General features: G+C 39.5%; 1 protein-coding gene across 6 annotated transcripts in view; it reads right to left on the bottom strand.

The window, feature by feature from the left end:
• LOC131426191 (homeobox protein 5) overlaps positions 1 to 12,511 on the bottom strand; it is a 156,029-nt gene that overhangs the window by 6,253 nt on the left and 137,265 nt on the right. For 5 of the 6 annotated variants that reach the window (XM_058588727.1, XM_058588724.1, XM_058588728.1 and 2 more), the window contains exon 4: positions 5,553 to 5,660. In XM_058588727.1, the coding sequence (XP_058444710.1) occupies positions 5,553 to 5,660 (108 nt within the window). The remainder of the gene's footprint in view (positions 1 to 5,552; positions 5,661 to 12,511) is intronic. The other variant, XM_058588729.1, reaches the window with a different exon arrangement.

Here is a 12,511-nt window from a genome sequence, read left to right as displayed (position 1 = left end):
TCAAGTATTGCCGCGGCCCCAATTGACAAAATAAAAATTAGTTCTGTTAAATATATTATGGAGAAATATCACGAGATTCTAAACAGCATTAAAAGACATATATTTGCTCTAAACAAAGTACACCGAAATCTCCATTTACAAACTAAACGGGGGCTCGTAAAATGAGGTAGTTCGTGAAAAAAGTTTACGTTATTTGGAAAATGGGTATTTTCGGAACGGGATTGATGAGTAGATGTCGGAAAATGATGTTTGAGGTGATTCTGAAATTCAAGATGGCGACTTCCGGTTTCTTGATATTCTCTGAAAACCCTTGAAAAATAGGTAGTTTTTAAAAGAATTGATGAAAATGTTCCGGAAAACAATGTTTAGGATCCAAGATGGCGACTTTCGTATCATCTATATTCGTTGCAATCCTTTACAGTATGGGTATTTTCCAAAAGGATTTGATGTGGTGCCATAAAAACGATGTTTGTGATTGTTCCGAATCCAAGATGACCACTTCCGGTATGCTGATATACCTTGAAAATACGCACAATATGGATATTTTCAGAACAGATTTGGTGTGTGGGTACCGAAAACAAAGATGTTCGTGGTCGTTTTGAAATCCAATTCTTTCCAAAAATACCCATATTGTAAGGGTTTTCAAGGAATATCAAAAGACCGGAAGTCGCCATTTTGAATTTCTGAACCACCTGAAACAACGTTTTCCGACATCTACTTATTAATCCCGTTTCGAAAATACCAGCATTGTAAAGATTTTAAAGGAATATCAAGAAACCGGAAGTCGCGATTTTGAATTTCAGAACCACCTCAAACATCATTTTCCGGAATCTACTCTTTAAATCGCTTTCGATGTGTGCCAAAGTCTCTTTTTACGAAGTAGGTTCGTAAGAAAAGTTTACGTTATTTGCGATTTGGTTCGTAAAAAGAGTTACGTAAAAATAGGTAACGTATAAAAAGTGTTCGTAAATAGAAGTTTGGGTGTAGTTAGTTTTGATGAAGAAATAATCAGCGAGTTGTATGAAATCATTTGAGCAGCTGAAAGAAAAGTAGTTTCCAGTGAAGGTACGACAAATGCTGAACAATTTCAACTCTTAACTGTACTGCCTAAGTCATAGACAGCCGAAAAAAATGAAGAAAACTTTGAATACGACGATATATACGGCAACGGAAGCAAAAAGATTACTGAATGAGAGCAGTGTGCATTCTACTATTGGATCGAGGGCAGCCAGTAGACTAGATGAAAATACTAGGGACACCGTTATGCAATTTTACATGAACATGAGCTGAATAATTTGTTGCTAATTAGTTACAGTAATTTTGAATTTGTTGCTCAATTTTTTTAAATTTTTTTGAGTACTTTGCTAAGTTCCTGTGAAGTTAGCAAAGCCCCCTTCCAATATGCTTCAAAACAAATCGTAGCCCAGTGAATAATTTGTTGCTAAGTTGTTGCTAATTAGTTACGATAATTTCGAATTTGTTGCTCAATTTGTTTTTCATTCTTTGAGTACTTCGCTAAGTTCATATGAAGTTAGCGAAGCCCCCCTTTCAAATATGATCGAAGCCCAGTGAATAATTTGTTACTAATTAGTTACGATAGTTCTGAATTTGTTGCTCAATCATTTTTTTAATTTCTTGAGTAATTCGCTAAGTTCATATTAAGTTAGCGAAGCCCCTCTTCTCAAAACAGATCGAAGCTTAGTGAATAATTTGTTGCTTATTAGTTACGGTAATTATGAATTTGTTGCTCAATTTTTGTTTCTATTTTTTTAGTACATCGCTTAGTTTATAAGAAGTTAGCGAAACCACACTTTCAAGTATGCTTCAAAATAGATCGAAACCCAGTGAATAATTTGTTATTAATTCGTTGCTAATTAGTTACAGTAATTTTGAATTTGTTGCTCAATTATTTTTTTAGTTTTTGAATACTTCGCTAAGTTCATATGAAGTTAGCGAAGTCCCTCTTTCAAATATGCTTCAAAACAGATCGAAGCTCAGTGAATAATTTGTTGCTTATTAGTTACGGTAATTTTGAATTTGTTGCTCAATTTTTGTTTTTATTTTCTTGAGTACGTCGCTAGCTTCATATCAACTAGCAAAGTTCTCAAACAAATGAAAACTAAATTGAGCAACAAATTCGAAATTATCGTAACTAATTAGCAACAAATTATTCACTGGGCTTTGATCTGTTTTGAAGCATATTTGAAAGAGGGACTTCGCTAACTTCATATGAGCTTAGCGATACACTCAAAAACTAAAAAAATAATTGAGCAACAAATTCAAAATTACTGTAACTAATTAGCAACGAATAAGCAACAAATTATTCACCTATTTTCGTTATCATCGGCGAGAGGTGCCTCGCTAAGTTCATGTTCATCAATTTTACGAGGATGATGAAACCAGTCGATAAATGCCTGGTCAACGTGATTGTGTAGCAATCAGAGAGGACGGAAAACGCTAAGCTTTTTGCTTAGTCCCTAGGCTAGAGTAGAAATGGCAAACTTATGGTGCAAATTGTTTCTGTTGATCATAAAGAATACATATGCAAAAATTTGAGCCAAATCCAAGCATACAAGGAAGAATCGACCACCGATTTCGTATGGAGTGGTTCATTTTTACGATCTATGCTGTTGATTGAATTGCAAAATCATCGAGTTGTTGGCTTGGTTCAATTGTATTCCAGTAACTTTTCCTTCAACGACTGAAAATCAACCGATTTCGATTGCACTGTTGTTAGTAGTTCCTTAGTTTTCCTGTTGTCGCTTATGACTGTATGAATTGAGTCTTGATAACAAATTGATGAAGAAATTTATTAGCAACACTGATCGATAAATTTTCCAATTCAAGTTGTTTTCGGATCAATTTAAATTGTCCAACCCTTCCAATATCAATCAGAGCCGGTGTCTAAATTCACCCTCGGATGCATTTCACAAGGACCTGAACTAAGCCAGACAAAAAAAAAGAAACCGAACTGACAGTAGGAGAAGCCACACTCCACAGAATCAACTCAACCATGAAAACAGGAACCGCGATGTAATTCTTCCGCTTCATCACCTTGGCTCTGCCATCACCCTCCACCATCCCCACCACCGTTGCGCGTTCCTCAAAATGCTTGATTGCATCGATTCAGTCAATCGATCCTCTTCGAGTGGTGGTGGTGGCTTCATCATGTCGTGAATCCGGACGACACGACAAAAATCGAACGAACGAACGAACGGAGCGGAACGGAGGGAAACGAGGATGTACCGAGCGGCCACGGGATGGATGTGTGATGTCACTCCAAGCAAACACAATTGTGATCCAATGGAATTGCGGATTAAAAGCTACCACCAAACTCTCACCACACTCGAGGTTGACCATTTAGCCGTGTATTGTTGGTTGACCGCCACCGGCCGAAGTGCGGACTGCCACCCGGCCTATGATCAATCTCCGCGCGCGCTCCGGGATCACTGGGGCTGGGGAGTTTTTTTTTCTCGTCATTCGAATCCTGCCCCGAAAAGGGTGAAATGCCATTTGGCAAAAAAAAAAACAAACGTCGATAGCGACTAGTCGCGATAAATCAAATCCTGCTTGATACATTTTTTTTCGGTCGTAGTTTGCATAACCCATAAGTCGTTCCTGTCGTTTTCAACGAAACAGCCCTGGTATCCCTGTTGGAACTCAAATCGACGGTAGACCGAACGGAATTAACTGAACGCAAGAGCTTTTATCAACTGACATTAGTCTTCTTGTGGGGAGAAGGGCATTTGAGTAGTCTGCTAACGGTTGCTACCGGATTCGGGAACTCGAGATGAGTGCTTGAAGTTAACGAAAAAAAAAATGGAAACGATGTTGAGTGTAGTGCCAGGTTTTTTTTGTTGGTGTCGTGAAAATCCGTAGCACTTTGCAAAATCCGACGGTATTTAGAACTGGGAATGAAATTTACCTTCCAACGGATTAGAGTCGTGTCGTGTTTTTTTTTTTTTGAGGATGCGGATTTTTCGTTTGGCGATGATGGTAGTACCTCCGGCTAGGATCAAAATATTACCGACCTAGGACGTAGGCAATCAAATTTCTGGTTTAATTGTGTGAATCGTTTTGTGCCGCAAAGTTGTGGCATAGTTTTTTTAATTTGATTGTTCGACAAGGAAGCTTCTGTAATCGATTCTACATGAAACAATAATCAATACAATCCTTTGAAGTTAGTATAATTTTAATTCGCCCAACTCCCTTTCCCCAATTGCGAACACGATGCCATAAACTGAACCAGTAAAATCCATCCGTGGCCGCCGACAAAAAGTAGTACCGCTCATTCCTTCCTCCCCTCCCTCATTTCGCACCCCCAATCGCGAGCTGTTGTGCACTTTTGTGCAGCCAATAATCAACCCGCGCGAACACAAGTGGTGCTAAATTAAAAATTTACTGCAAACAAGCGTGGTTGTTTTTCCGAAATAACATTTTAATGCCCGGATCCGTTCGATAGCCGGACCAACGGAGTTTGGCCTTCAGCCAGCCGGCCTGCCTGCCAGCCTGCCAGCGGGGTTAGTTGACGATGTGGGCTGGTGGTCAAATACGGATACTGTTTTGGAATCGTTTATCGCGACCGACAAGCCGTGGTTCCCGTCGCGTCGTGTCCGGTCGGTTTGCGAGCGCGAAACGATGTTTGCTGCAGTTCGAGAGTGCATAAAAAAGTACTCTACACCATCCCCCCTCTTTCATCATCATCGGCTGGACTGGGTTTGGCTGCCAGATTCGTAGGTTCGATGCAGTTCGGTCGGTTTGTTCTCTATAGATCTCCGATAGAAAGCGCACGAGGGGGAAGGGGGGGGGGGGGTTCCAACCAAAGCTCAGCAATCTGGTCAGTGGCGGCGCATGACTGGGAGGCGCATTTTTGCGATGCCCGACTCTCTCGGTGTAGGGGGAAGGTGTAACGAACCGCGCGAGAACGATGGAAGTGTGCGGTTAGAGGTGACCAACAAGTTTGAACATTTGGTTCTGAATGAGCGGTGAATTTTTTCCGATGTCTGTTCCAACATGGCCGGAGGACCGGGGGGGTTATGAACAAAGCGACCGACGAGTGAACATGTTAAAATCACAACAAAAAAACCACAGGAAAATATCATAAATATCCCGAGTACATGAAACTAGTTATGTTCAGTAGTGAAGTTACATGGCACGCGGTGTCGCGGCAATTCGAGGGAAATTGAGCGGCCATTCTAGGATCGGTGGCAGGGGGGCGGTGTAGTTTATATTAGTTCTGTCATTTTTTTTGTTTTTGGTTTGATTGGGTTTCGTGTTCGCTTTATTAGTAGCCGCTGAAACACGAAAATTGATTTCGAGAAAAATGACAGAATGCTAATTGCTTCAATTTGTTGTTTCGTTCAAAGCAGTAACAACCAACGGGAAATTGATTAAATTCCTTTATGCTGTTTCAAATAAACCCGATAATTGGGATACTATTTCTGGGCACTGACAGATGTCACAACTAAAAAAAAAAACAAACCGACCCCACAAATCCTTTACAAAACTACAACAACAAAGAAAAATAAAAAAAAAACACTAGAATCACTTACCGATCGGTGGCATCCGGAAGCTGGACAGTGGATCGGCCGGGAAGTGGAACGGGCGCTGACCGAAGGCGAAATGGAACTGCTGCTGCTGTCCTAGAAGTGACGATAACACTAAGAGTTAACGGTCATGGTGCGGATTTTGGTGGATTGTGGATGTGCGTGAGTGCGGGCGTGCGTGCGTGAGTGAGTGTGTGTGGGTGTGGGTGTGGGTGTGGACATACGGGAAGATTTGATTCAGGGTTGGTCAACGGGGATGGATGATGATGCCGCAGTTCGGTGGGTGGTAGGGGGTGGGCGAGAAAAGAGAAAAGAGGCGAGAAGTGTTTTTAGTAGTTATTGCTGATGGCGCTGATGTATCGACATTCGTGCAGTATGATATGATGGATGTGTGAATTGGTGATGATAGGTTTTCTGGTTCGGTGTAGCGAGATGTGGCATCGATGGATTCGTGGTCGTGTTTGACCGAATTATGTGGTCCGGTTCGCTAGATAGAATGTGATATGACTGGGGCTGTTTGTTCGCTGTCGAGTTTGAATGATAATCTGATTCGTTTGTAGCAAAGAGCAGAGGGACTCTCTGTCGGATTCGATTTCCACAATGTGAAATTGTCATTATGGTTTTGGGAACTAGTTTAGACTGATTAGAACTACAGTCGGAGCAGGGTTCAGGTGTTCTGGTAACAGAACCAGTGTATTTAAATTTAGAGGAATGCAGTTTAAATCCCCCTCCCTCCTCCGCGCCACTTTTCAAGTTTTGCAAGTAGCATTAGAACAATTCCAGAAATTTATTTATTTATTTATTTTTATTGTTTGATTCCATCGGACTGAAGTCTTCATGAAATAGTACCTTATATTATATCGATGAGCTATTTTTAATCCGTGTTATGAATCGGCAAGATGGTTCTCCGAATTCGAAAAACTCTTCGACAGATGTAAAAGTGCGGATCATTGGTGTAAACGGTTCGTAAAGTCCAAAGCTAGTACGATGGAAGCGAGGTACAAGTAAGGATCCATGACGCAGAGATCTGGATGGCACTCGGATGCATAACGATGACAATAGATTAGGGCTGTCGACTTCGCCATTCAAAAGCTTAGCAACAAATCCAGCCTGTTGGATACAACGACGTCGGTGGAGAGTTTCCATATTTAGCAGCTTGCAGCGAGTATCATACGGTGGTAGATTTATCGGGTCACGCCAAGGAAGGTACCGCAGTGCAAATCTGATGAACTTGCGCTGCACGTTTTCGATCCTCAGGCTCCAGGTCAATTAATAAGGATGCCAAACAATTGAAGCATTCTTCAGTATTGGCCGAACGAGAGAGCAGTAGAGAGCTTTTAAACAGTACGGATCAGAAAAATGTTTTGATATCTTTGTGATAAACCCTAATTGTCGATTAGCTTTTGCGATTACTGCCGATCGATGCAAATTGAACGTAAGCTTTCGATCAAGTAGCACTCCTAAATCGCTAAATTGGTGAGTTCTTTGCAGAATAACACTATCAATGACATAGTCGAATCTTATTGGCTGTTTGGTACGATGGTAGGACATAACCAGGCCTCAAAATTCGTAATATGTCGTTGAAATACAGAATGAACAGCAACGGACCTAGGTTGCTTCCTTGGGGTACTCCGGACGAGTTGGAGAAACTGGAGGATTTAGTTGAGCCGAGCTTAACACGTAGAGTTCAGCAAGTCAAGTATGATCTAAGCCAATTAGTTATGCGCTCTGAAATCCCTAGTTTAGATAACTTTGCAAGCAGAATATTATGGTCAATTGTATCGAAAGCCGCTTTAAGATCCGTATAAATTACGTCCACTTGCGCTCCGTGTTCTAAGTGTTCTAAACAAGTTGTTGTGAATTGGAGAAGATTTGTGGTAACTGATCGTCCGGGCATAAATCCATGTTGATCGTTCGAAATATAGCATTTAGCTTTAGCAAGAAGAGCATTGCTAACAATAATTTCAAAAATTTTGGATACAGCTGAGAGAAATGCTTAGCAGATCATCAGACTCGACCTTCTCCGATTTGGATTAACTTTGCACATGGCATCAGTAAGGCAAACCATAAGTTTTGAACCGATTGAGAGATCAATCCGACTCACGACTGATTTTTTAAAAGGGCGTATGTATTTTTGCATTTCACCAAAATTGCTTTTTTCAAATCGTTGTAACTCGAAAACCGTTAATTGTACAAAAATGGCGTTCAGGAAGAAGTTGTAGGGAATCGATTGGGCACTCTAAAAAAAATATACACTGAAAAAATGATTTTTTTTTCTGTTTTTGTACTGCGAGGCAGCTCCGTCAGAAATAAATTAAACCTTAAATATAATTGAGAATAATTCATGTAACAGTTCGGCTGAAAAGTTCGTATCGTTTAATAGAAACACACATTGTTTTGCCGAAATTCGTTTTTATTATTCAACATAATTGCCATCAGAGGCGATACAGCGATTATAGCGATCTTCCAACTTTTCGATATCATTTTTGTAGTACGATTTGTCCTTTGCCTCAAAATAGGCCTCAGTTTCAGCGATTACCTCTTCATTGCTTCTAAATTTTTTACCAGCGAGCATTCTCTTGAGGTCTGAGAACAGGAAAAAGTCACTGGGGGCCAAATCTGGAGAATACGGTGGAAGAGGGAACAATTCGGAGCCCAATTCGTTCAATTTCAGCATGGTTTTCATCGACTTGTGACACGGTGCATTGTCTTGATGAAACAAAACATTTTTTTTCTTCAAATGAGGCCGTTTTTTTGAAATTTCGTCCTTCAAACGCTCTAATAACGCTATATAATAGTCACTGTTGGTAGTTTTTCCCTTTTCAAGGTAATCGATGAAAATTATACCATGCGAATCCCAAAATACAGACGCCATAACCTTACCGGCCGATTGTTGAGTCTTTCCACGCTTTGGGTTCGGTTCATCGCGTGCAGTCCACTCAGCTGACTGTCGATTGGACTCCGGAGTGAAGTGATGAAGCCATGTTTCGTCCATTGCTATATATCGACGAAAAAAATCGGTTTTATTTCGATATAACAGCTCCAAACACTGCTCAGAATCATCAATTCGTTGTTGTTTTAGATCGGTTGTGAGCTCACGCGGCACCCATTTTGCACAAAGCTTTCTCATATCCAAATATTCGTGAATAATATGTCCAACACGTTCCTTTGATATCTTTAGGGTGTCAGCTATCTCGATCAACTTCACTTTACGGTCATTGAAAATCATTTTGTGGATTTTTTTCACGCTTTCATCGGTAACAGCCTCTTTTGGACGTCCACTGCGTTCATCGTCTTCGGTGCTCATATGACCAGTACGAAATTTTGCAAACCACTTACGAATTGTTGCTTCGCCCGGTGCAGAGTCTGGATAACGCTCATCAAGCCATTTTTTGGTATCGGCGGCACGTTTTTTCATCAAAAAGTAGTGTTTCATCAACACACGAAATTCCTTTTTCTCCATTTTTTTTCACAATAACAAAAGTAGCTTCACTCAAAATTCAATATCTCACAAACTAATAATCAGACAGCTGTCAAATTTATACACGTATCTTTTGAAGGTTGGTACTAACTGAAAATGGTATGGATTTAATTCTAGTGGCGTCCTCTCATAGAAACGATACGAACTTTTCAGCCGATCTGTCACTTGTAATAATTGTAGATATAGCAAGCAAATAAACAATTCATGGAAGTATAAAAATGGTGTTAAAGTAAAATATCCAAGTATCTCAAGAATAGCTACTTTAAGAAGAAAGGATATCATGAACAAATTTATTGCCTTTAACCTGTAGAATAATATTCTACTGTTTAAATGATTATCTTTCAACGAGAACTTGAAATTTCGAATATATCAGTAAATTGTTTTAGCTGTAACTTCTTCATTTTTCAAAAGGCACAGATGGGATAGCCATCAATCTGTAGGTTTTGATAAGAGCTTTAAAATGAAAATACCAAAAAAAAAATTAAAACCATGCTTTTTTTATTTAACTTTTTCGGATTATTTTGTAATTATTTGTACAATTAACGGTTTCCGAGTTACAACGATTTGAAATAGGCAATTTTGGTGAAATGCAAAAATACATACGCCCTTTTCTAAAATCAGTCGTGAGTCGGATTGACCTATCAATCGGTTCAAAACTTATGGTTTGCCACACTGAAGCCATGTGCAAAGTTTCATCCAAATCGAAGAGCATCGATTCTGATTTTGTCACTTTTTTGTCTACTCATTCCTGGAATTGCTCATTACCTTTACGTCTATATCCCAGTACTTTTCTATTGAGTGAAGATCTGGGCAGTTTGGTGAATGAGCTGATTTTGGCACGTATTTGACCTGTCGTACCTTATACCCTTCCAGGATTTCTGATTTCGCTTAGTGACAAGAGGCCAAATCAGGCCAAAAGAGAGCTGAAGAGAATCGTGGCATTTTTTCTCGTACACACACTTAGAAAATTTCGCAGCATTCGGTAATTTTTCACCGAATTTTCAACAGCTGAACGTTCGGTAATTAGTTCGGTAGTTGAATTGATTACCGATCGTTCGGTAATTGCTGAACTGTCGAACAACTACCGTACACTGTAAACCAAATGGATCTAACAGATTGTTCGGTAATTTTTGTTTGTTTGTTTTCCTTTGGTTATAATTCTGGATTTTCGAATTTCAAAAAACAACACATATTCACAAAAACGAATGGAGGAAATGGTTTTATTCAACGAGAAATTTAAAAAGTGTCAGATGCTCCGACTGACCGGAATTATGAGCGCCTTCTAAAACACTGCACAATCCGTCGAGTTCAACAAAAATTACCCTTAAACGATTTGTGTTGCAGCAAGTGGACAAGTGATACAAAATTATTTTCTGCCTATAAGTAAACAAAAAGCTGTTAGTGGCTCTAATGTCTTAAAAACTTTTATCACCTGTACCTCAATCCATTCGATGAACCCGTCAACATTTTTTTCGTTTGGTTAATAAAAAGACACTCACTAAATATTTTAATAACTGTTTGACAGTTAATTTCATGACAATCAGTTTTCACAGAAGTTCGATTATTGGAAGATAACTTTAACGTATTCGGCGACTATTCAGGTTTACCGTATCAATTGTACATCTAATACAGAATTCTGTAATGGAAATTTATGTTAAACTAATCGTCGGTGAAAATTTGCATAATTGTTGTAAAATAAAACCCATGTACCGAAATATCGGTTATTTCGATAGATTACCGAAAGATCTCGTCAAAAATATTACCGAACAAAGGAATCAAATCTTAGTGTGCACATCCTTATTAATAGTTCCGATAGAAACGAAACCTTTAGATTTTCGACCACAACTGCATATGGCCTACCAAATCGAATACGTCTTCGTTAATTCGGACACCTTCGTTATCCAGAAATTCTCAGGAACAGAACAGACCCCGGAAGCTGTTTGAAGTCTAAGGTTGATGTCAAAGTGAGCGCGGAACGTGAACCGAAGCGAAGCGATTCAATGCGATGTACTGTTTTCGCATCGCATTCACTCTGACAGGTTTGCTTTGATCAAATGTAACTAGCTCACACGCGCGTCCAGACGCTTCGCGTGACGCTTTCACTCTGACAGCAACGTAAGAGCACGTAGAGCACAGACGCCAAACTGTTATGTTATAAGAGAATTTTTACTAAAAATTTATGTAAAGCTTCTTAGTACGGCTTTAGCAGTGAAATGTTGCTTGTCATCAAAGGGGCTGGCGTCCACTAGGAGATTGATAATACCTATTAGCTCTCTCCGGACACTGCCAACCTAGATGCCGTGTGGAATCCGGCGGAAAAAAATCAATCAATAATAGATCCACTGAGTTCCTGCTTCCATGTCGTAAAAGGCGACAATTTCAGGAGTTTTTTTTTCCTTTCAGTTATTAGATATTTTCAATATCTAACTGATTGAAATAATTCATTTCTGATTACTCTATTGTGCTAAATTATCTCTTCATTCAACCTATCAATTTCCGTCTAGCTTCGAAGAAAAGTTTTATTTGGAATGTTCTCTTCTTCCATGTTATTGATTGTCTTTCAGGATTATAAACTGAATGATAAAAATCAACTATTGCGCAAATCCGTTGATATTACAAAGTTAATAACAGAGATAACATATAAGGAGTGTATCGAAAATAAGCTATCCACACATTTTTCTTTCAAATTCTGATAAAAAACGATATTTTATTCAAACTAAAAAATTATCCTCTATTGTACGAGGTTAAACTTGAGCATAATGAAAACCGGATGAAATTTAAGTTATTCCTTCACGAATTTTCGAACTTTTGATCGAACGCTCTTCATCAAGTTCCGGACAAGTGTTGCATCGCATTTTTTGGACGCTTGAGACCAAATTTTTTTGAACTCTTGCATGTTCCCAGCTGCCTTACCAGTCTTCTTGAAGACCCTCTTCACGATTGCCCAGTAACGTTCGATGGGTCGAAGCTGAGAGCAATTTGGTGGATTGATATTTTTCCCAACGAAATTTATACCCTTTTCCGCAAGCCAATTGACAGTGGTTTTGGCATAGTGAGCCGATGCTAAATCCGGCCAAAAAAGTGGAGGTGTACTATGCTTCTTATATAAAGGCAGCAATCTCTTCAGGAGACACTCAGATCGATAGATAGATCTGCATTTACAGTTCCGGTAGTGAAAAAAATTGTTGACTTCCAACCACAGGAACATATTGCTTGCCATACCAGAACCTTTCGACAGAATTTCTTAAATTGAATCGACCTGTCCGCATCACTCACATCCTCCCCAACGACGACAGTAAAGTTATGTGGACCTGGAAGGGTTTTTGAGTCCTCCTTTACGTAAGTCTCATCGTTCATCAAAACGCATGCATCCGGACACTGCAAAAGGCGCCAATACAATTTCCGGGCCCTTATTGCAGCTCTCATCTTTTGTTCTAACTTTGTTTCTATATTTTATGCTTCTTGTAGGTCTTCAGGAGATTTC

The sequence above is a fragment of the Malaya genurostris genome, chromosome 1, assembly GCF_030247185.1.
Source record: "Malaya genurostris strain Urasoe2022 chromosome 1, Malgen_1.1, whole genome shotgun sequence".
Classification (NCBI taxonomy): domain Eukaryota; kingdom Metazoa; phylum Arthropoda; class Insecta; order Diptera; family Culicidae; genus Malaya; species Malaya genurostris.
This window is presented reverse-complemented; position numbering and strand designations above follow the sequence as displayed.